Below are 24,564 nucleotides of genomic sequence, written 5' to 3'. Positions count from 1 at the left end.
AGGAAGCCTGGATTAGTGGAAGTCACACAACTGAGGCAGAGAGGGGCTCGAGCCCCAGCCAAAAGCCAAAGCCCTCCAGCTCCACGGGCTCTCCCTCTCCCACTGCAGCTCTCCTGGAATTTGGGAGTTTTCCAGCAGCACAAGCAACAAACCACAATCAGCTTTTGAGGAGTCTTTTTTATTAAGATAAATCCAGCAAAATTCCTAACAGTGGGTACGTACAACCAACCTGCCCTTTTTGAAAAGAAATGTTTGTATTTCATTTAAAAACAGGATTACACTTTTATTTATTTATTTTTCTTTTTTTTTTCAAAACTGACAAAATAAAATTACATTTGGGAAACAACAGATTTCCAGCTCTTAGGTTTTTTCATGAAAATAGCTCACCTTCTTTATAAAAGCAACCCACAGAACCACTGGAATGTTTCACACGGTTATTTGTTTTGAGACCTCCCCACTTTAAGAAACCATACAACACATACAAGGGAAAAATTAAAATCTGAAGTCTGTAAGCATGACTTACACAAAAAGGGACACACTGACAGAAGTCAAAAGCTACCACCACTTATTCTTTCCATGTACCATACAAACTATTACAATCACAAAATTTAAAAACAATGACTTTTTTTTTGTTTTGTTTGTTAGGGATTTAATTCCCAAGTAACCGAGATGAAGATGTTCCATAATTAAATTCATGCTAAAAAAACCTGCATTTATAAAATAGTTGATAAAAATATTCCTCTCTGTTAACAATACAGCATGGAGGTACGGATACCAAATGATGGAGATATAGGGCAGGGTTAACATTACTCGGACTTGGCTTCCTTATCATCAGATGCTTCAGCAGCTGGTGCCTAAAAAAAGGGGTTGGGAAGAATAGAAATATTATTGGTAATGCTAATTGGATTCCAATCTAACCAGCATCAAAAAGAGACCAGTTTGTTAACAGAGACATGGACAAGGCTTTGTGTGGATAGACGGGAATGCACAGAAAATATTGACACAACAGTGTGCTGATAATTCTTAGAATGAAAACAAGGAGTATTAACTAGTGAGGTAATTCTGGAATAAGTGCCTGCAGAGAGGCAGGTTTGGAATCTGTTTTAATTAGGATCAGTGATATGTTAGAGGAAGTTCAAGCCCTCATGAGGGGGCACTGGAAGAATTGCATATAAACCACAATCCTGCTCTGTCTGAACTTTGAGGATTCACTTCTCACCTTTCTCTACAAAAATGTGCTTTTACTTTTCAAGTCAACACACCAAACCTTCAAAGCTCCCTCAAAGCCCCTCTGAAGCATGCTAGCCAGGCAGTGCTTCAATCAAGCAGCTCCTGATCTTGTCTTAGAAATGGAAGAATAAAGGACCCTTGGCTGGATGCTGACACTCAGCCCATGAAGAGACACCACTGCCAGTGACACAACGGGCTGGGCTGTGCTATGGGCCAGGAGAACCCTGAGAAAACACTGCCTCACCATCAGCAAGGAATCTGCTGGGACAATCCCCCAGCAGCTGATGGAGCCTGCAGCTGGACCTTGCAAAAGGCAGCTGAGGTAAGGAGCTGCCACAGCAAGGACCTGTGAGAAGGGGCTGCAGATAAGAGACAAGACCGAGTCTACTTTGAAAATCTCTCGTTGAATTGTTCTGAGGCAAATAATTGTTTTAAAGAATTGTGTAGAACTCAAAACCAGATTTCTGGCCCAGCACCAAGCCGTGCTGAGCAGCAGAGGAACCCAGCACTCCAGAGGGGATGAGCAAAGTCAGCCCAGGGCTGGAGGGTGATGATGTTCAAATGAGACAGCCCCAAGAGGGGCCAGGGCCAGCAGAGAGCACCTGTGGAAGGGCTCCAGCACAGAGCAGGAAGGAGCAAGCCATTCCTGCAGGCTCTCCCTGGGAGCTGCCCTGTCCACACAGTGCCACAGCTGCTCTGTCCTCACAGTGTGGCTGTGACCCCCCACCCTCTGGAGCCCAGCAGAGCTCCTGCAGCTGTACTTCCAGCACATCTGGCTCTGTTCCCAGCTTTAGTGGAGCTAAAGTACCTCATTAGTTTTGGTATCTCCATTTTCAGAGTGGTTTTCTTCTTTAGCATCCTCTTGCTTAGTTTCCTCTTTGCCTTTGGCTCCTTTCTTCCCTTTTGTTGCTGCCTTTTTGTCCTCCTTTTTATCATTTGCTGCTTTTTCTTTCTGTTAAGAAAACAGACAGTGAGATATTAAATCCTAATTTCCACCTTGTACATCAGCATGTTCTCAACTCCAAAACCCTCTGCACAACCTTCTTCCACCTCCCAGCTTTCTGTTGAAAAAGATGAGATCCAAGTTTCACAGGAAAAATGTTTTCCTTCTGTCTGTCCTGAATGTGCTACAGGGGAAGTGCAAAATATAAAAGCAGCCATGGCTGGGGTTAAAAGAATTTTATTTTAAATAGGCATTCAATTAAATTAGCTAAAAAATGTTGAACTGGCCTGTACTTCTGCCCTGCTGCTGAGAGGCAGCCACAGAACAAAACCAACATGTGCAAACACCAGAATACTTCAGATGTGCTGTTAATGCAGCAGTATCTACTTAGAAAACTGTAACAAAGCTGTAGGCAAAGGACTTCCCCCCTTCCCTGCCAGAAATATTCCTTGTGATAACAAACCACTTCCAGGCCAGAAAAACTGGGGACTCAACAGCATCAGTTTCCTAACCACAAGGGAGTTGCATTTATTATTTAAGTGCAGTTTCTTATATGCGAATTAGGCTAAATCAAAACAAAGCCCAGAATTTGATGGTTTTGTAGTAATAATTTTCTATAGGCAAGGTCAGATCCTGACCCAAATACCTGACCCTCATTAGTTTCACTTCCAAGGATGTGCCTCTTGCTGCCAATAAGTAACAGCACTGCCTCAGCCCCTTGCTTGATTAACCTACTTCCCACAGAGGAACCAGAAACCCTGCAAGATCTACTCACAGCTGAGTGAGGATAAATCAAAATTGCTGGATATACATTTATCCACTCAGGAGATCTGTCTCAGTGACTACAAATTACCAGAAAGTTACAAAAAGTTGCCTTTCTTATTTCAATCCCTTAGTTATTAATGCACAGTTAATTCACCTTAAAAATGAGTTGCTAAGGGCAAACTTAAAGAGTGTTAAGGTGTAAAGGCACTTGATTCCTCAATTATTAAAAATTCACCAAAATTAAGAGCAAATCCTCCAGTAATGCAGAAAATTTAAGGTGGGGTCAGGTACATTCAGTGAGTGACAGTCTCTTTCCTCTCTAACCTCTCACTCTTTAGTCTGAAGGATTTCATCCCACCTGGAAAACTGCTATAGTGAGGTGTCAGAAGTCCCTGTCTTGGGAATGCCCAGTATCCTCGTGCTATTTGGCAGTGAGATTTGGAATTACAATTGCGCTATGGCACTGCTTATTTGTTCCCTTATCCCAGAAACAAACAAACAAACAAAACCCCAAAAACAAACAAACAAAAAACAACAACAACAAAAAACAAAAAACCAACAAAAACCCAACCACAACAAAGTATTAACAGAGGTAAAACAAATTCTCTGTACAAAAGTCCCTTTTCAGAAAGCACTGGAGGAGAATCCAGGGAAACTGACTTCCAATGCTGGACTGACTGGAGAGAAAGGGTCACACAGGACACAACAGGTCCTCAGCTACAGCATTGTGTTAATTTTCCTCAATAATTTTGTTCTAGAGTGTTCAATTATCAGGTCCTGCATTTTAGAAGTGACAAAACTCCTTTGCCAGCTCCCTGTTTTTCACAGTGGCAAAATTTAAGAGGTGAAATCTATTCTGACACACAGGAAACCATTCCAAGATCCTGAAGGCTGACAAAGTAAAACACCTGAGGCAGACATGAATTAAAAATGCCCCCACAGTTCTTACTCCATCACCCTTTGCACAGGTGTGGATGCAGTTTGAGGCAAAAACAAAGCTCAAGTGTCCTGGCTTCAAACAGCACCTCAGGAGCAGGAGCACCAAGTCCAGCTGGGGCAATTCCCAAGGCACAGCTCCCAGGGGATGCCTGCATGATCCCAAAGGGAGACCACACCACCCAATTATGCACTGGGGGCCCAAACAAAGCTTTGCCAGTCCCTTACAGACCTTAACTTTTGCCTCCCTGTTCCTCCAACTTTTCACATTCAGTTAAGGCAGCTTTGGTGTCTAAACCCTGCGATGTTTCCATGGAAATAGAAAAGCAAACTTGGGAAAAGACCCAAATAAAATAATGTGGATCATCCACAGCTGCCCTGTGTGCCACCAGCAGCTGGCTCTGCTCTGCCTGGGGCACCAGCCACTAGAGGGAAGTGCAATCCAGTGCTCCATCCAGCCAGGAATGTGGTCTAGAGTTCCAGCTGCATGGCAAGATGGAACAGGAAAACCTCACTCTGCACAGCACTGACATTACAGAGCTAAGCCCAAAACATGTGGGGCTCTCTCTCTCTCTTTTTTCCATGGCATCTCTGCTGCTCCACACAGAGGATGTGGAGGGGAACAGTTCCCTAACTAGAAGTCTGCTGGGCCATAGGCAATTGCAAACTCCTTTTCAAAAAAAAGGAAAGAGCTCCTGGTTCCCAGCCCATCATCTCCCTCTGTGAACAAAGCCTCTCTCCCTCTGTGCCTTGCCCACCTCATCATCCCAAGCCGCAAGGAAAACATATGATGGGAACAGGTTTAAAACAATCCCCGAGGTCTTGTTGCTGGGCGTTTATTGGTTTGTTTTTTGTTGGTTTTTTTAGCTGAAAATCCTAAATGTTTACAGAAAAATCTAACTAAAAAGCACTGCAAACTGATGGCTGGGAAGTCTGGTAAGAAGGGGATGGAAAGCAATCCCTCAGGGACTGCAGAACTGCTCCCTTTGAAATTTCAAACTGTTGCTCCAAACTAAAAATGAGCTTTAAATAATTTCTATTTTAATTATACTGTCAGACATGCCAATGTTTTTGACATTTCCAAAAATAGCCAGCTGAAGGGGTCTCTAGAACTCTTGAGTGATTGTGATAAACTGATAACTAACTGCAGAGAGGGCCTCAGAATGGAAGTATAGTGAGAAACTGTAATTAAAAGCATGATTTCAATGCCTCCTCTAATTGAGCCTCTGATCTCTATTCCAAGCATCACTTTCCCAAAAATGCACTATATGAAACTTCAGAATGGCCTTGTAAAGCAGCAGCAAAGCCTCACCACAAGGGATTTCAAATCTGCTCCGTTTACCACATTCCTTCAGTAGAAATTGGATAAAATTATGTCTTTCCCATTCTTTTAGCTTACATAATTCCATCTTAAAGCTTTCAGGGTAATTACGAATCAGCAAAGTGGTAAATTGTGTGTGGGGGTTATCCGTGTAAATACCTCAAGAAGGAAAACACAACTTCAGTTTAAGATCCTTACCTTAGGTGCTGCCTTTTTGGGCTTTGGCTCCGGTTTGGGTGGAGCAGGTTTCTGCAAAAACCACAAGAAACAAGTCAGGTGAATACCAGAAATAACGACTTATTTTTATCCTTTTATGAGCATTATGTTGGTAACTTTTGAATACTATTTGTTGGCCCTGTGAAAAATCAATGGGCAAATTACCAGGCAAAGGAGAGAGCAGGTGATTTACAGAGCCACGAGGATTTGTATAGAGAAGTCCTACAGGGAACAAATCCATCCTGAAATCAATATTCCTTAACTCTGGATACTTGTGCCCAGATGGAATGTGCACTAACACGGATGTTGTATCTCATGGGAGAAGCCTGGGATGTGGGGACGTTCAGGGAATGGAAACATGGAATGGGAATTTTAAATACTGCAATACTCTAAGCATGCCTTTCCCAGTTCTGGGGGGAAAGCCCCAATAGTTTATTTTTAACTGTCCCCATCCCAAGTGATAAAATATTAAGGGGTAAATATAGATACTCACAGCTGATAGTCTGGCTGACCTTCTCTTTGGCTGCATAAGAAAAGATGCGTCAGTAAAATTCAGAGAGCACATAAAGCACAATTTCCTCATAAATGCCACACAAAGTAACACGGCATCATGAAACCCCATAGAAATCCTAGGATTTATGAAATTATTGGCGTTATGGTGAGGGCCTTGATGCCGCCCCATCCCTTGAAGTGTTCAAGGCCAGGCTGGATGGGGCTTGGAGCACCCTGGGATGGTGGAAGGTGTCCCTGCCCATGGCAGCGGGTGGCACTGGATGAGTTTAGAATCCTTCCAACACAAACCAAGCGGTGATTCTATGATCCTTGTAGGTCCAGCTCAGGGTATTCTCTGAATTCCTAGAAGTGCACCTTTGCTCAGCACTTCTCTGCTGTCACTGCTTTATTCTCCTGACATAGTAAGGGATCAAGTTTCTTTGCTCGCAAGAGTTGTGAGGCTAAAAGGATCATATTCCCTAGTGAACCTGTCCCTGACCTCAGCCCAGGGGAGCTGCTGGACCCCCAGCACCCCCTCAGGGGGTGTCACCTGCCACCTCAGGGGACAGTGATGGCCCTGAACACCCCAAAAACAGGCACAGGCCACCCCCAGGGCCTGAACACCCCTCATGAGCTGCGTGTTTCCTAATGTTCCCAGAAGCCCACAGGAGTTCTTGGAGTGAGACCACATACAACTCCTACCTCCTCCTTTGCCTCGCCTTCAGCTGGAGCCTGCAAGGAAAGCGAGACATTGAGGTGAGAAGGCAACACTATCCTCTGTGACTCTACCTGAGCCCTGAGGGAAGCCGGGGGGGCTCAGAGGGCCCCCCAACACCACCGGCGGCAATGGCGGCCTACTCCCCTTCCTGCCGCCTCACGGACTACAACTCCCACAATGCCCCGCGGCCGCCGCGGCTACGTCAGCACGTCCAGTTCGAAAAGTTCCCGCCAATTTTCCCTCACACAACAAGGTCGCCGCGGGCCCCGCAAGGACAATGAGGACAACCGGGAACGCGGCGATCGCGCCCGCCCGAGGCATTTCAACTCGGTCTAGGCCCTCGGCGGCCCCGTCCGCGGCCGTGAGGCGCTTGGACCGGGTCGAAACCCCTGGGCGGGCGCCTCGGGGACTGAGGGGCCACCGCGTCCCCGCCCCGCCCCCCCAGCCCGCGCTGTGAGGGCAGGCGGGGGGGGGCGCCCCATATTGCCGCTGCCCCAAAGTTCCTGACTACGGTGATAAATCCCTGTTCCCCGCTTTCCTTGAAGGCCAGTTTCAAATTCTGCGCCGCCTAATGGCCCCAAATTACCATTGCACAACCATCTGGTATGACAAGAAGTGGGAGGCAAAAAAAAAAAAAAAAAAAAAAAAAAAAAAAAAAAAAAAAAAAAAAAGAGAACAAAGGCAAACGCAGGAGAAAGAGACGACATTTAAAGGCGAATCCAGCCGGGAATGGCGCGATGGGGATTAAAAGGCTGGCGGAGGTTGGCGGGGGACTCTGGGGGGGTCGTGGCGCAGGTTTTGGGGGGGTTTTGCTGCCCCGCGTTCTCCACAGGGGCAGCACAGCACTATGGCTGTTTGTAATCCAGCATGGAGACACTGCTGCTCCAGCCTTCTCCTCCTTCCCAAACAAAACAGCCCAAAAGTGAACTCGCCGCGCTGCCCTGCCCGCCCCGAGCCCTCTCCCTCCGCTCCCCGCTCCGCTATAGGACATACACCAAAAATTAAAAATGCAAAAAAAGATAAACCAACCAAAAAACCCAAAAAACTCCACACACGCGCGCGCGCGCGCTAAAATTTTTTTTTTTTAACAGCTAAATTTCCGCGATTGCCGCTTTAATCTCTCCCCCTTCGCTCCCCATCTGCCTTCCCTCGTTTTGTAATTATTTTTTTTTCGTACTTACCTTTCTTTTGGGCATAGTTGCACCTTAATAGTTGATTGCAAAACCTAATAGAGATAAGATACCGAAAAATAAATGGAAGCGGCGAAAAACTGTTCCGAACCGTCCTGCAGGGAAAAAAAAAAAAAAAAACCAAAACCAAAAATATAGACAGGGAAAAAAACCCAAAAATAAAAAGGAAGATGTTTAAGGGACCAAGAGTTAATTGCAGCAGAAACTGAACAAAAAAAAAAAAAATCCCCCCCTCTTTATTGCAAACAGTAAAATACACCAACACGCAACCAAACTGCATGAATGGGGAGCGCGAGATGGGCCCGGCCGCTGACTGACGGCCACAACGGCCAATGGGGGCGCGGGAAGCGGCGCGGGGGCGGGGCGTGGGCGGGGCCTGCGTAGCGCGAGCGCCGCGCGCTTTCCGCGTGTGCGCGGCCCGGAGCGCGGCCTCGGCGCCGCCGCCTCCGCCCGCCCGCCGCAGGGCCCCGCGCCGCCGGCCCTCCTCGGCCCGCTGCCCCCCGCGGGCCGCCCCGGAAACTTCCCCGAAAGTTCCCGCAGGCCGCAGGACCGCAACATGGCCGCCTCGGCCCCGCGGCCTGCGGGAGCGCGGCCGCCGCCTCCCGGCCCTGCGGTACCTGTTGGAAGGGGCCGCGGCCCGCCCGTGGCCTCGGCCGGCGGAGGGAGGGCGCCGCGGCCTTTGTCCGGCCCGGCCCCGCGCGGCGTGAGCGGGCGGTTTAATTGCTCCGGGGTTGCCGGAGCACTTCAGGCTCTCACTGCCCTCTTGGGCTCTTGCACCTCCGCTGACGCCAGTGAGGTTGGCCCCGGAGCAGGGCCTGCGAGCCTGAGGTTGCTCACAAGGTGAAGTCCCAGATTTCGGCATGGATTAGCAGCTCTCGTTTCCATCATAGCTGCAAATGTCTGGCAGTGCGTCCACCATCTATTCTGTGTATTTCCAAAGGGAAAGCACAAGGTGTGTTAATACCACCTTCAGGACTAAAGCAGTTTGCGCTAAGACTTGAAGCCGGAGCTGCTGCTCTGAGTGTTCCTGCCCGAAGCCATGACAACCCTTTTTATAACCTAGAATAAAGTGGATTCTGCAATCTTCCTGGAAACCTGGTTCCAGCCCCAACTGGCCTTAACCCCCTCAAAGTTTTCCCCAGCATCTAAACTGTACTTTGATTGTGAATTTCAGCTTCTTTGTGCCGTGTCCAGCAGATCCAAAGAATGATTAACGAGCATGAAATTCCAATAACATTTTACAGACTGCATTGTTTCACATAATATTATAATTTTCTCCCTAAAATTTTATTTTTCTAGACTAAACAAATTCTTGGAGGCCTCATGATCTCGTAGGCCATATTATTTAAACCTTTTGCCATTCTTGGGCTCCTCTGGACTCCACATTACTGCCCAGGTCTGTATCCAGTAATCAGGTTAATTAGGTAACAGATCTGAGCGTGGCATTTGCAGAGTCAGCAACAGCATCACCATGTTGGTTGAGACTCCTCCTGATCCCCTGTAATCCCTGGATCCCTTTCAGTGCTGCTCTCTGAACAGCTGTTCCCCAGTTCTTGACAAATTCATGGTGACTTTTTGATTTGTCACTTTTTACGTCACCTCCCTCTCCAAGGGCTGAGATGTCGATAGTTTATTATCTTCCTGCACTTTGTAGTTAAGCTGAGCAATTTTCCGTCCACGGAGCCACCTTTCTTCCCCTTCCTCCAGTCAATCTTGATCCATCAATGCCATGATTATTTTGTTAAAACACACCAATTATTAAAGGATAGCTCTGGCTGGCCGCCTGAATCATGGGAAAGGCATTTTCCAGCCTCGGTGTAACCATGTAACCAAATTTAATCACGCCTCCTGCAAGTTCTCCTGCGTTAATCAATATTTTAAATAGGGTTTCCAGTAGTTTTCTCCATCCTCTGAATTAAATGTGGCCTGAAACACATTTCAAGAGCTCTTGGTCTCTGAGTTCTCCATCACCATCAAGGTTTGTGCTTGAGTTGCCTCAGGAGGTTTGTCCTGTCTCCCTGCAGTTACTCTTTCATCCTTTCTGTATTCTGGGAGAAGTCTTTGTGGAAGAGAAATGGGAATTTGTTGAAGGGTCTGTCAACATCTTTTGAACAATTTGCACAACCAACCGTTTGGATCCAAATGTGCAAGTGAAGCACAGATTTAAAACTCATAACTGATTTTTGCATTGTATTTGTTTTGCTTTCTTTTTCACCTTTACATTTTCGCAAACACTTTTATTTAAAAGAAAAAAATCATCGAACCACAAACTGACCTAAATAATGACTAGTGAGAAGATGATTTCCCTCTAAAGAAACAGGATAAGCTGCTGTGAGAGGTTGTTATGCTGCAAGTATAAATGGCTGTAACTATGTAGGAAATTAGAGACCTGAATGTAACCAGGAGAAAAAGTTTATTCTGGAGTATCAGTTTGTAACATGTGACTTTTTGGATGTTTTTGCCCAAACTGGCATTTTCTATTCAGTACAAAATCACCTAAAACTGAATTTATGAACCATCTCAAATCAAAGCAACGAATCAGAAATTAATCTTCTTTTTATGTGCTGCTGTTTCAGTGAGAAAATTCCATGCTAAAATTTGAATTCTTTTTCTGTAAGGAGTCGTTGACTCCAGAGGTAAAACCCTCCAGTCTGCAAACAGAAACACGGGACTTCATCAAACCAAAAGTGACCAGCACAGGATGGTCAGTGTGAACAGCCCATACTGAACTTACAGGGTGATGCTCAAATGCTGAGGAATGGTTTGGAAATTGGGAATGTCCTGCAGAGAAGGAGGGCCTGCTCCTGATATCAGAGATCTGTAGTACTTCAGGAATGTTTTCCTGGACCACCTTCTTGAACTGAAGTAAATCAGGACATTCCTGAATAAAGGCAGAACAGACCTAAGTCACTTTTGGGTGACTGACTCCTCACACCTTCCTGGAACAGGCAGTCAGATACATGTTCCTTTCTCATTCCTTTGTGCTAAAATTCATGGGGGTTGGAAAGTTGTTAGGAGATTCCTTTCCACACATTCTGCTCTCAGCTTGGATCATTTAACTGTGCAACAGCCCCATAGTCACGAGTTCAGAGGAAGGGAAATTATGATTCTGTGTGTGTCGTAGTCATGGCACATATGACCAGTAATATTGATACATATTTTTGTGGCAAAATTCCACAAAACAAGTTTTTGTGTTCTGTACCTGGTGTTTAAAGTCCTTCTTCCTTATTTTATATAACTTTTGGGATGAGTGGATTATTGATCTACAGAAGAGGTTTGTGCTTGGTTAATTTTATAGTTTGTCCTGGGTGATTCTGTGGTTTGTCCTGGGTAAAAATTGATTTATGTGTCAAATTCAGTATCGATTGCAATAAAACATTTAGAGCTTATTAATTTGGGAAGATGAGGATGAGGAATTTAGGATTCTCATTGAGTCTGTTTATCTGTGCTTCAGTAGAACCTTTGGCTTAGCTACAGCTTCTTACTTGGTCCCCTATAGTGAAGGGGGTGACTACATGCTCCAGAATTGTATTGAACACAAAACACAGGTAAGAGGATACAAGAATGATTTCCAGGGAGCTTTGGACATCTATCCCAAAGCAGGAGCTCACACTGGAGTTGTCTGGACTCCCTTGGTAGTCAACAGAAAAATGCTGGCTCCTTTGGGAGCTGGTGCACTCCATTCTAGGACAGATGTTCAATCAGGCATTCTAAACCAGAAAATGTATTTTCTCATTGAACACAAAGGAGATTATTCACAGATTTGGTACATAAAAACAAATGGAAATATCTATTTCCACTCACAACACACTGGCACAGGTTTCCCAGAGAGGTTGTGGACTCCCCATCCCTAGAAGTGTCCAAGGCCAGGTTGGATGGAGCTTGGAGCACTCTGGGGTAGTGGAAAGTGTCCCCCATGGCAGGGGATGGAACTGGATGAACTTGAAGGTCTCTTTCAACCCAAATTATCCTGAGATTTTATGAGATACCAGCTTTTCAGCCCAAATAACAGGAACAGTCATTCTGTTAATGCTGTTTCAGGACATTTTGCTCAGGCCTTCAAGGGTGGCTGCCCTGAAAGGCAGAAGACAGAATCCTGAAATATGCCAACAGCCTCGTCTGGCCCTGGCTCCCTCTGACCCAGTACTGGGCTGGACAGAACACAATTTGTGCTGTGAACACTAAATCCTGCCTCTCTCAAGCCCCTCCCTTCAGAAACCTGCAGTTCCCACTGGCCATGAGCTTTGGAAGGAAGGAAATGGGGCTGCAAATCATTATCGGCTGCCTGCCCTAAGGTGTTGGGGGTTTTACATTCTTGGAGGTGGCCCCTTGCAAAGTCTTGGACTTTGCAAAGGCCTTGGGGCCTCCTAGGACTGAGTCAGCTTTGGTCACAGACTTGCTCACCCCCAGATTCTCTGGGAATTTTCAAATGGCTTCTGGGAAGGCTTCTAATAAAATAAGTTCAAAATCAGCGCTAAAGGTAGGATTGTTTGTGAAACTTTGCTGAGCTTTTTTGGTCACGACACTCTCACTTGCTGGGACTCCCTAGGAATGGATTGTAAAAGCTGGAGCACCAGCCATGTCCTGAGGCTGTGTGTGGAAGCAGTTTTACCCACTCCAGGGGTGCAGGGAGGACCATCTGGCAATGGTTAGGTTGTTATTATTTGCTGTGTCCATTGATTCTACCTCAACCAACTGCTTCAGCGCGAGACAGATCCTCAGGCGAGCTCATGAGTTCCTGTCTGGGAACTCCCCACCCACCTCCTGCTCCACAAATCCTTGCAAAAAACTCACTGGGGTTTTCTGCCCAAATTTTGTCTTTTCTGCATGTTTCTGTTAGTCCTACATGGCAGACTGGCATTAGAAATCATCTTTCAGGCCTCCTGCTCCTGCCAAGACCTAAAAATGACTTGTTGTGGGTTTGAATTTTTTGTAAGTTGTGTGTCAGACTCTGGTTTTTCCACAATTATCTTTATGTTTCACTTCATAGAATCACAGAATCCCAGGAAGGGATATTAAAGCTCAACTCCTTCCATCCCCTGCCATGGGCACAGACACCTTCCACTATCCCAAGTTGCTCCAAGTCCTGTCCAACCTGGCCTTGGGCACTTCAGGGATAGGGCAGCCACAGCTTCTCTGGAAACTGGTGCCAGGGTCTCACAACCCTTACAGGGCAAAATTTCTTCCTAACACGCAGTCTAGATCTACTCTTTGTCAGTGAGAACCTGTTACTCCTTGGATGTATCTGTAGTCTTGCAGCTGTAGTTTTCCCATCCGTGTACTTCCTTTGGGTACTCCAGGGTAACTCAATGCCTTCAGGAGCAGGCACAGGACTTGCCAGAGCCCAGGCTGCCTGCTGGCTTAGGGCTGGGAGGATGGATGGCTGGTCTGGAGCACATGGAAAAGCAGGGATTAAACGCTAAATGAGGAGTTGTGTGTGGCCAGCCCCACTCTGGATGGAGATTGTCTTCACAACAGGGAAGTGGTGGAGTCACCATCCCTGAAACGGTTCAAAGCCATGCAGATGTGACACTTGGGGAAATGAGTTAGATGTGGCCTTGGCTGCGCTGCCTGAACGATTGGATCCATGGTCTCGGAAGGCTTTTTCAACCCAAATGATTCCATGGTTCTTTGAAAGCACTGCTGGCCCCCACCCCCCAAAGCACCAACGCGGACGTCCCTGGGCCTCCAATATGTCACAGAGCCACAGACAACTTCCTTCTCCTCTTCTTCCTCTTCCTCCTCCCTTTTTTCTTCCACCTCCTCCTCCTCCTCGCGGGCCGAGGGGAGCGGGCTGGGCCCTGCCCGCGGTGCCGCCGAGAGCCAGCAGGGGGCGCGCCCCGGCAGCCAGCGCGGGGCCGGGCCTGGGGGGGACTGAGCTGGGTCTGGGGGGCTGAGCTGGGTCTGGGGGGCTGAGCTGGGCCTGGGGGGCTGAGCTGGGTCTGGGGGGCTGAGCTGGGCCTGGGGGGCTGAGCTGGGTCTGGGGGGGCTGAGCCGGGTCTGGGGGACTGAGCTGGGTCTGGGGGGCTGAGCTGGGTCTGGGGGTCTGAGCTGGATTGGGGGGGCTGAGCTGGGTCTGGGGGGCTGAGCTGGATTGGGGGGGCTGAGCTGGGTCTGGGGGGCTGAGCTGGGTCTGGGGGGGCTGAGCTGGGTCTGGGGGTCTGAGCTGGGTCTGGGGGGCTGAGCTGGATTGGGGGGGCTGAGCTGGGTCTGGGGGGCTGAGCTGGATTGGGGGGGCTGAGCTGGGTCTGGGGGGCTGAGCTGGGTCTGGGGGGCTGAGCTGGATTGGGGGGGCTGAGCTGGGTCTGGGGGGCTGAGCTGGGCCTGGGGGGCTGATCTGGGTCTGGGGGGCTGAGCTGGGTCTGGCGGGGCTGAGCTGGATCTGGGGGGCTGAGCTGGGTCTGGGGGGCTGAGCTGGGTGTGGGAGGCTGAGCTGGATCTGGGGGCTGAGCTGGGTCTGGGGGGCTGAGCTGGGCCTGGGGGGCTGAGCTGGGTCTGGGGGGCTGAGCTGGATTGGGGGGGGCTGAGCTGGGTCTGGGGGGCTGAGCTGGGCCTGGGGGCTGAGCTGGGTCTGGGGGGCTGAGCTGGGTCTGGCGGGGCTGAGCTGGATCTGGGGGGCTGAGCTGGGTCTGGGGGCTGAGCTGGGTGTGGGAGGCTGAGCTGGATCTGGGGGCTGAGCTGGGTCTGGGGGGCTGAGCTGGGTCTGGGGGGGCTGAGCTGGGTCTGGGGGGCTGAGCTGGATTGGGGGGGCTGAGCTGGGTCTGGGGGGCTGAGCTGGGTCTGGGGGGGCTGAGCTGGGCCTGGGGGGCTGAGCTGGGTCTGGGGGGCTGAGCTGGATTGGGGGGGCTGAGCTGGGTCTGGGGGGCTGAGCTGGGCCTGGGGGGCTGAGCTGGGTCTGGGGGGCTGAGCTGGATCTGGGGGGCTGAGCTGGGTCTGGGGGGCTGAGCCGGGTCTGGAGGGGACTGAGCTGGGTCTGGGGGGGCTGAGCTGGGTCTGGGGGCCTGAGCTGGGTCTGGGAGGGCTGAGCTGGGTCTGGGGGGGCTGAGCTGGGTCTGGGGGGCTGAGCTGGGTCTGGGGGGGCTGAGCTGGGTCTGGGGGGGGCTGAGCTGGATCTGGGGGCTGAGCTGGGTCTAGGGGGCTGAGCTGGGTCTGGGGGGGCTGAGCCGGGTCTGGAGGGGACTGAGCTGGGCCTGGGGGGCTGAGCTGGGTCTGGGGGGCTGAGCCAGATCTGGGGGGGCTGAGCTGGGTCTGGGGGGCTGAGGCAGAGCTGGGGGGCTGAGCTGGGTCTGGGGGGCTGAGCTGGGTCTGGGGGGGCTGAGCTGGGTCTGGGGGGCTGAGCTGGATCTGGGGGGCTGAGCTGGGCCTGGGGGGGCTGAGCTGGGTCTGGGGGGCTGAGCTGGGTCTGGGGGGGCTGAGCTGGGTCTGGGGGGGCTGAGCCGGGTCTGGAGGGGACTGAGCTGGGCCTGGGGGGCAGAGCTGGGTCTGGGGGGCTGAGCCAGATCTGGGGGGGGCTGAGCTGGGTCTGGGGGGCTGAGGCAGAGCTGGGGGGCTGAGCTGGGTCTGGGGGGCTGAGCTGGGTCTGGGGGGGCTGAGCTGGGTCTGGGGGGCTGAGCTGGATCTGGGGGGCTGAGCTGGGCCTGGGGGGCTGAGCTGGGTCTGGGGGGCTGAGCTGGGTCTGGGGGGGCTGAGCTGGGTCTGGGGGGCTGAGCCGGGTCTGGAGGGGACTGAGCTGGGCCTGGGGGGCTGAGCTGGGTCTGGGGGGCTGAGCCAGATCTGGGGGGGGCTGAGCTGGGTCTGGGGGGCTGAGGCAGAGCTGGGGGGCTGAGCTGGGTCTGGGGGGCTGAGCTGGGTCTGGGGGGGCTGAGCTGGGTCTGGGGGGCTGAGCTGGATCTGGGGGGCTGAGCTGGGCCTGGGGGGCTGAGCTGGGTCTGGGGGGCTGAGCTGGGTCTGGGGGGGCTGAGCTGGGTCTGGGGGGCTGAGCCGGGTCTGGAGGGGACTGAGCTGGGCCTGGGGGGCTGAGCTGGGTCTGGGGGGCTGAGCCAGATCTGGGGGGGGCTGAGCTGGGTCTGGGGGGCTGAGGCAGAGCTGGGGGGCTGAGCTGGGTCTGGGGGGCTGAGCTGGGTCTGGGGGGGCTGAGCTGGGTCTGGGGGGCTGAGCTGGATCTGGGGGGCTGAGCTGGGTCTGGGGGGCTGAGCTGGGCCTGGGGGGCTGAGGCAGAGCTGGGGGGCTGAGCCGGAGCTGGGGGAACTGAGCTGGGACGGGCAGTTTTAAGGCAGCTGCACTGTAATATCAGTCACTGGTTGCACCGCACAGGTGGAAACAGCACTCAGAGTTCCTGCTCTCTGTGCCCTGTGAGTGACGCGCTTTGTCCTGTGCCTGCCTCAATTACCCACAAATCAAGGGAACCCGGCCTTGCTGAGTTTCCACACGAGGAAGATCTCTTGGACTTCCCCACCTGCTCCCACGAAGTCTTTGGAGCAGGGGAGCAGTTTCCACCTCCCAAAGCATGGGATGCAGCAGGACACAGGCAAAGCCAGGAGAGACACTCTGAGTCACAGCTTGCACTCTGGCTCCAGTTACTACCAGGCTGAGGCTGGGAATGAAGGATGGATTTCTGATTTCCTGTCGAGAACGCTCCTCCTCTCCCCTTTCTTTCTTCTTCTTTTTCTTTTTTTCCCTCGCCCATCACACCTTCTCAATTTCACACAGATCCAGACGATCTCCTCTGGCACAAGCAGGATCTGAGAGCAGACCCTGGCACAGCCTCATGTTACTCACAGGTGGATTCTGGATTAATTTCTCTCCGTGCTTACAAAGCAGCTGTGGAGCATGTGGGTACATGTTCTTCCTGACCTTTTGGACAAGACGGAATTTGCAGTTGATACTGCAGTATCTTTCATTGTGGAATTCTCCTTTTTTAAAACAGCTGAGTTTGCCAGCACTCAGAAGGCTCCATCCTTGCCTGTGCTCTAAGGAAAAAACAAGGGGATCTTTGCCATCACTGACAGTGCTTAATGTGAAATCCTGGGATGAGTCTGGGATGGCAGATCCCTTGGGCTTCCCTTTTGGGAGCAGCTAAAATTTGGTCATTTTGCTTTTTGTTTTTGGTCTACATTGAGAAGGGTACTTCATAGCTTCCCAAGTGTTTAACATTGAAAACATAAACAACACTGTGAATTTCACAGGAGCAGCGTGGGGATAGAAAACATCACAATTTCCCACCAATAAAGTAGAAAATTTACTTTTATGAGTCAAGAAAACCAAGTTGTGTCAACAATATCTGATTCGTGTATTGCTCTTAACTTAATAAATCTCATTTCATGAAGATAAAATGCCTCCTAGAGTGCACTTGTGAGAGTAATGATGATAGCAGTGTCTTTAGGAGGCAGGAGGACAAGGTGCAGCTGGCTCCAGGTGAATCTCACCTCTGAGGAGCCGATCCCAAGTCTCCAAGGAGAGGAGAGCTGGCAGCCAGCCAGGAATGTGGCAGGAGGGCCCAAAGTTCAGGTGACCCTCCCTCTCCCATTCTCCACCTGCATTTTCTCCTCCTTTCTGACAAGCTGTGGTTTCTCCCTCCTGCATTCTCTGCCATGAATCAGATTACACTCTGGAGCCAACAGGAATTCCCAGAGCGTTTCTGAAGCAGCTGGAAAGGAGCTGCACAAACACAACTGAAGAAACATTCCTTGAAGAATTATAATCTCCTGGATTTAACTCAAGTTTGTTTTAAACAGATTAGAAAGTACACCATTTATTTTAATTAATTTTTAAGTTCCTTGAACCAGAGAATTTTTATGGCATACCATCATCCTCAATAAATTTTGGTTTATTGCTTTTTCAAACATACTTAAAACTCATGGCTGCTTCAAAGATTCACATAAGTATCATAGGTAATATCAAATTGAGGCATGTCCTCCTCAAAACAGTTTTCTTTCCATTACTGTTGGCAAATTAATAAAGCAAATATAGATTACTTAATTCTTTTTAATTCAATGGGTTTTTTAAAAGATAGTGTTTTATTGTTAGAAAAACTAGTAATTTGAAACAGGAAAGCTTGTTTGGAAAACTCATTTCAGAAATACCTCATTTTCCACCAAGAGCAGAACAAACATCTTGCTTTCATCTTAGCTTGTAGGTATAAAATTGTAGCTTCCTGTGCTTATAACTACATATCCCCCATTTGTTGTGAATCTGCTATCAGAATAGATAATAAAATATTTATGAGGTAATAGCTGGAGTACCAGAGGCAAGTGGGAGACAGGTGCTGGATATAAATTTCCCTCAATAACGTGTCACCATGACTATAACAATTAATAATGTGGGGGATTTGATACCTTTTGTGTGTGTGTAAGATACTTTACAATAAGCACAGGAACGCGAAGATCTCCACCGGATGCTACCTGTCCTTTGGCATGGGCTGGCACATCACTTGGGCAGCACCTTCCACGCTGGAATAGGTTTTGAAAGGAAATTCTTAATTCTAAACCAAGGAACAGCCACCCACCCCTGACTTCTTGTGCCTCAAGAAGTGAGCGGCCATGAGGGGAGCCGGCGTGAGGGGAGCGGCCGTGAGGGGAGCGGCCATGAGGGGACTCGGCGTGAGGGGACTCGGCCGTGAGGGGACCCGGTGCTGAGGGGGGCCGGCACTGAGGGGAACCGGCCGCTCCCACGGTGAACCCCCACGCTTGGCTCCCTCCCTGTCTCCGTCTCCCACCCCGGTGTCCCCCGGTTCTCCCCACGGCTCTCACCGCCGCCCTGAAGCGCCCACCCCGCCCGAGCCCTCAGCGCGGCCCCGCCGCCATGGCTCCCCCGCCTCCTCCCCCGCACGTCTCGCGTGCTCTCGTCGAGAACGCTCCTCCTCTCCCCTTTCTTTCTTTTTTATTTTTTTTTCCTTTCCTTTTTTTACTATTTATTTATTTAATTCATTAAAAAAAAAAAAAAAAAAAGAAAAACCACCATTTTCCGCCCTTCCGGGCTGGGGCGGCGGTATCTGCGGAGCGAGGCGGGGCGAGCGCTCCCGCCGCCTCCCCGCGCCCGCCCTCCCGCCTCAGCCCCAGCCCGCGCCCGAGCCGCCCTCACACACCCACCGCCGCCCGGCTCAGCTCCTCGCCGCTCCCAGCATGGTCATCAAGGTCTACATCGCCTCTTCCTCCGGCTCCACGGCGGTAAGCGGCTCCCGGGGAGAACTTGTGCCGGGCGGGGGGCGGCCGGGCAGCGCGGGGAGAGGCCGGGGCAGCCGCGGTCCCCTCACGGCGCCCGGCGCTGTGCGGGCGGTGCTGCGGCGGCCGCCGACGGAAAGCGGCATTTCCTCGGTGATCCCGCACCCCTCGCCCCTGTGCTGGGAAGGCAGAGCCACCACTCTTTGGGGTTTTTGTTGTTATTGTTGTTATTGAAGTTAAATTCCAGATGTGTTGTCCGTCATTTGGTTTTTGATGAGTTTACTCCTCGTTGATTGTGTGGCCGCTGTCCCAGTACCCTCTGGTTCTTGCCCTGTTGGGAATACTGGATTTCGCTTTTCGTAGCCCCAGTGTGTTGTAAGCAGAGCTCGGACTGTGTTTCTCAAAGGGAAAATAAAGAGATACAGAAATAGCGGGATTTGTGCTTAGGTTCAGGTGTAGCTCTGTGTCCTCAGGATCATCTGGTTTCTGTTTGATTCATGTGGGAGATGCTCCGAGGCTGGAATCCGGGGGATTTGGTTGCACTTGGTGTGGATGTGCTGGAGAACTACAAAATGTCAAGTACTCAGAAAATGCCAGCTACTGCAGTTAATGATCAGTGACTTTTACTACGAGGAGAGAAAGTGTCTGAGCTCTGGCTGTATGATGACCTTTTCCTGTCACTGTTCGTGCTTCAGGTCCCCAGACTTTGGGAGGACAGTGATGTACAGAAGATAAAAACGAGCCCTCAGTGCATTTTCCTTCTTTGCTTGAGTGCAGCCACTCAAGCCCACAGTCTGTGGGCTTCAGCAGATCAAATACCAGTTGGTAAGCTTGTGGTGACGGGCTGCAGATGGCACAGGAGACTGTGCCTCAGGTGTCCCTGCTGTCCCTCCCTTCCCGGGTCATTTTTGTTGAACTTGATGCCAGCGTTGACAGTGCTGGTGATGAAAAGCAGAGGATTATTTTATCTGGGGAGGGTCTTGAAGTCCTGAGTAGTTCATTCATAAAAGGGATCCAGAGGGATTTCTGCTGGATTGGTACAGAACGATCATCTGGAAGGAAAGCAGCAGATTGGAAAAGTAATCCTTTCTTTCTATTGCAGCTGTTAATAGGTTTCAAGTTGACTGCTTCAGTTGCTATAGATTTTTATCAGCGCCCTCTTCATGGCACCTATTGATTTCTCTCTGTCTGGTGATACTGAGCTCCAAGGGTGCAAGCACAGATCTCAATCCCAACTGTGTTTTTCTGGTTTTAAATCAAGTTTGTAATTATTAATTTAACGTTTTCTACAGCGCTGCCTGGTCCTTGTGTGGGCTGTACATGTTACAAAGCTCCAGTCTGACTAACTGCTGCCTTTCAGGCTCCTTTGTGCATCCCTGCCTGTGGAATTTGAATGTGGCGTTGGTGTAGCCTGTTTTTTGGGGAATTCGAGCGTAATGTGCACATAATTGCCAGTTTTATGACGTGCACATTTATATATATAGGCACACACACACATACACTCATGCCTGTGTCTAAAGCTGGAGCAGCTCAAGGGATCTTGTGGTAATGAGCAACACTTGCACATTCTTAGATTCCTGCGTACACCGAGGGTGTTTCTGTTGGCAGGACCAGCCCAGCACTTCACTGGGTGATGTTTTCTTTCCAGTATAGGAATTTTAATCGATGTTTCAACCCAAAGTAAGACAGAGAGGCACCTCTTTGGAGGGAACGGGAATGAGTTGTTTCGGTGGCTCTTAGAACTGCTGGTGAGACAGGCTTTGCTTGGAGGACCAGAGAAGCCTTTCTGGGTGCTGAATTTGAAACAGCCCACACCAGGAATGGAAAATCCACATCAGAGAAGGTTGCTACAGAGAGATGGAACTGAGACAAGGCTGTTTGCAGCTAAGTGACTGAACTGGGTAACATCAGCCTGGGAAGGGCTCTCACTCCTGCTAAGTCATCTTTGTTCTGTAGCGACACTCAGCACTGTGTTATTTTGGGTTTTAAAAGGCTAATTTGCCTGAGTAGAAGCAAACCAGAAATAAGTCTCAAATCTCCTCCTTCCTGCCCCATTTCTGGAAGCCGAAGAAGCTTTTGTGAGACTGGAAGGTGTCTCCCACTGAAGGGAAAAGGGTTGAGATTGCTTCACACCTCATGCCCTGGGGCTGTGAGTCTTGGAGGGTGCCCAAATTTTGTGGTCTATTATTGGCAAAGCCCTGCTTTGTTATATGGTATAATTTGCCACATCACAGTGTATGAAATGTTTCCCCAAGGCACTTTTCTCTATAATGTTTATATTCAGTATGATGCATCTGTGAGGAAAAAACACTGTGTGAGGCTCATGTTTAAGCGAAGACATTTTATGAGTGTGTTTCAAGGGATTTCTGGAAAGCACAATGATTGACATCTTGTCTGGCCTCCTATTTGATATTTATTCCATAATATGATAGTTCCAGCACCAGTTTCCTGCTGTGTTTGAAAGTTTTGCTTGGGAAGCGGCCACTTGTCTTTAATCTTCCTCACCGTGGATGCTGTGCTGGCGAGTTTGGGCTGGGCAGGGATGCACGGGGGTTGTAATTACAAAGATGAGATTGGGACAACCACAAGGGAATGTGCACGTGGAGCTGCTGTGCAGGAGCCTTTCTGCATGGCAGACAGTCGGAGTGAGCAGTGTTCCTCAGCCTGGGACAGTGGTGGAGACTACGGACAGAAATGGGACACAAATGCTGCATTTGGAAATGTGGGAGCATTGCAGGAACAGGGACTGTGCTGGCTGTGAGAGGGGTTTCACTGCAACCTCCCATTCAAATCCTTCAGGGGATGAAAGGAAGAGGGGCCTAAGGCTCTTGCTCCTGGTAGAAAAGGATACAAGGAGAGAAGAAGTTGAATGACACATATCCGGTGTGTGATTCTCTCTGCAGGGTTTTGATACTTTGTTGATCTTGGGGCAAGAGGTGCCCACAGCCAGAATCCCTTTCTTCCTGACGGCGGCTGGACTCCCCATTTTATTGATCTCATGTAGAAGGGAACCAGCTGCTTAAATTCTTCTTGGTCCTACAAGTGTGTGTTTGTTGCCAACAACTGCTCAGGTCTTGAGTATGGACTTTGAGAGGATTGTATTTGTTCATCCAACACCCCTCTGCAGTTCCAGGGGTGTGGCTGAACCTGGAGTCTGTGGCTGTGGAACTGAAGTGCCAGCTCTGGTTGTGGTGGGCTGAGCTCTGCCCTGTCCCACTGCCAGTGCTGTGGGCTGTGGAAACTGCCACATCGAATGTCTGGTGTCTGGATGCTCCTTGGAGCCAAGTGCTTCGTCTTTGTGATCTACATCCCACATTTCCATCTCTCCCAGCTCTGCCCTCCTCCCTTGTTTTGATGGCTATGTGAGTGGTTTTCTTTCCTTGCCTCCTGCTGCGACTGCAGACAAGGCAGAGGGATGATCTCCAGACTTCAGAGTCCTATATTACACAGACCTGCTGCTGTTGAGGGATGGTTTTAGAGAGGAAAGGAAATTTTAATTTATGTTTCATCCATAAAGTTAAGGATGTGGTGGGGTACATATTTTTCTTGTATTGTCTTCTTGCTTGGGAAAGGATCTAGGTCTTCTCGTCTCCACCTCCCAGGAAATTAAGAGGAAAGTGGGCCCATGGTCTGGAGAATGGACATTTGCTTGCAGTTACTCTTCTCTTTTCCCAGTAAAGCACCAGAGAACTTCCTGGTGTTACTGAGACATATAACCAGTGCTTCCTGGCAAGTGCTTCCTGGAGCATTCCAGGGGAGAACAGCTCTGGACAAGAGCTGTTGGAAATGTTCAACAGCTCAGGGCCTTAGGAGGGCTGTGGGGCTGCTTCATCTTCTGAAGTTTGGATCCCAGGGAAGAAATACATGGAGAGGTGGAGGTTGTATAAAAAAAAAAAATAAATTTGCATTTAAATCTCTCCAGGGTCTTTTTTCTCAGACGGCCACAATAAATGCAAATAACGCCACCCTTGCAGAGAATGAGCAGAGTCTGTGTGCTTTATGTTTGTGTTGGTTGGCTGCTGTGAGGTTTCATGGAAAAGGCCTCAAAGCTCATCGAGTCCAGCGGCTTTGCTGTGGTGGTGCCGGGCCGTGGCAGGAGGCGGCTCTGAGGGGAAATGCAGCCACGGCGGGGTGGCTCTGTGCACACAGCCCTTATCAGTGTGGATCACAAGTGTCCCTTGTTGTGCTGCCACGCTGGAGGCTCCCAGTGCTGTCCCAGCCCGGATGTCTGCGGTCACGTTTGTCGCTGCGGAAGCCCCGAGCGGCGGCAGCAGACGGTGAGCAGCAGCTCGTGAACTTCCTTGGGCTGCCTGGCAGGGCAGTTTATGTGGGAACAAAACACTGATAAAAACCTTTGGTAAATAGTCTTGTACTGTGATGCAAGCTTAGGTAAACACACATATTATGGGGAAATAAGCTGTATCTGTAGTGAAAAAAACATCTCACGGTGTGTGTATCTATGTTTTTGGAATAGTCATGCAATTTACATACCATGGGTGAAAACTGACTTGTTAAGCTACGTATTGATTTTTAAACCCCTCTTCTATGGAAACACAATACATGTGAAAAACTTTTTTTGATACCCAGTGTTCAGCAAACAGAATTTCTCTCAGTAAAATGTTAGGAGTTGTTCTGAGTTAGAGCTTTTGGGATGAAAGACAAAATCTCTAATGCGGCTCAAGCCCGGATATGTTCCATCTGCCTCATGGGTTGTTTTTTGTAAAGTCATTGTTCCAAACTTGAGATAAGTCAAATATTTTTCTTAAAATATTGCATTCAAATTTTAAATGGAGCCAGAGATTAAATTTGGTGCAGTTGTTGCAATAGTTTATAATATATCAAAATAAAAAACATTCTACTGTGCTTAACTAAAACCAGTTTCTGACAGCAGGAGAAAGATGGAAAATTCTATCCCACAGTTAAAGCCAGGGAAGGCTTTTTGCTGAGAATTTTTTCTAGGCTGTATATGCAGGTAGGACAGTGTTTATTCTGAGGTGGTGCATCAGGATTATGTCTCTGCTTGGGGAGAAGAAGCAGGTTTTGGGGAGGGGCTGGATGCTGTCAGCTTGTGCTGGCTTTCCCGTGAGCCCTGAACTGCAGCACGTTCTATGACAAGATCCATACAGTGTTATGTCAGGGCTAAGCACTTGTGCGTTTTAAATAAATATTTATAGAGTTGAGCACAGAACTTTCCTTGTCCTGAGGCATTAAAGTTACACTCACAGAATTCCTCTAGAAGTCAGTGAATTGGCATCTGCCTTAACGAGCAGAGGGTGCCAAGACTTGAGTCTCTGCAAGATTATTCTTACTCCTTCCAGGAAAGGAGGAATTGGGGAGAGGGGAGACAAAGGGAACTACACCAACAGTGACAGAATTCAGCTGTCCAAGGTCAAAACAGAGTTGAAATACTCCCGTCTTCATGGAGAAAAACAAGAGCTAAGGATGCTCTGTTGCCATAGCCAAAGGGACATGAGCTCTGCCTGTTCCTTGTGCTCCCCAGCCTTGGAAGCACCAATCTCAGTTCCTGGCACAGACTGGAGAGATGGAAACCTGAACCAAATCCACATCTTCTATCAATGTTCTGCTATTCTCAA

At 49.6% G+C, this 24,564-nt stretch overlaps 2 protein-coding genes across 3 annotated transcripts in view; one reads left to right on the top strand and one right to left on the bottom strand.

The window, feature by feature from the left end:
• Positions 1-281: 281 nt before the first annotated feature.
• HMGN5 (high mobility group nucleosome binding domain 5) lies at positions 282-8,093 on the bottom strand. 2 transcript variants are annotated; one of them, XM_066339437.1, is made up of 7 exons: positions 8,075-8,093; positions 7,803-7,846; positions 6,606-6,635; positions 5,905-5,934; positions 5,394-5,444; positions 2,039-2,182; positions 282-854 (listed from the first exon to the last, which is right to left on the bottom strand). In XM_066339437.1, exons 2-7 carry the CDS (start codon positions 7,815-7,817, stop codon positions 807-809), a joined length of 318 nt encoding a protein of 105 aa, XP_066195534.1. In that variant the 5' UTR covers positions 7,818-7,846; positions 8,075-8,093; the 3' UTR covers positions 282-806. The 2 variants fall into 2 exon arrangements, with proteins under 2 accessions (XP_066195534.1, XP_066195531.1); XM_066339434.1 differs by lacking the exon at positions 8,075-8,093 and having other exon boundaries at positions 7,803-7,942.
• Positions 8,094-18,785: 10,692 nt separating this feature from the next.
• The window catches only part of SH3BGRL (SH3 domain binding glutamate rich protein like), a 31,116-nt gene continuing 25,337 nt past the window's right edge, over positions 18,786-24,564 (top strand). Inside the window, exon 1 of the mRNA XM_066339433.1 lies at positions 18,786-18,976. Within this exon, the coding sequence (XP_066195530.1) occupies positions 18,932-18,976 (45 nt within the window). The 5' untranslated portion in view covers positions 18,786-18,931. The remainder of the gene's footprint in view (positions 18,977-24,564) is intronic.

The sequence above is a fragment of the Sylvia atricapilla genome, chromosome Z (genome assembly GCF_009819655.1).
Source record: "Sylvia atricapilla isolate bSylAtr1 chromosome Z, bSylAtr1.pri, whole genome shotgun sequence".
In the NCBI taxonomy this organism is placed as follows: Eukaryota; Metazoa; Chordata; class Aves; order Passeriformes; family Sylviidae; genus Sylvia; species Sylvia atricapilla.
The sequence above is the reverse complement of the archived record's forward strand: the minus strand, read 5'-3'. Positions and strand labels throughout refer to the sequence as shown.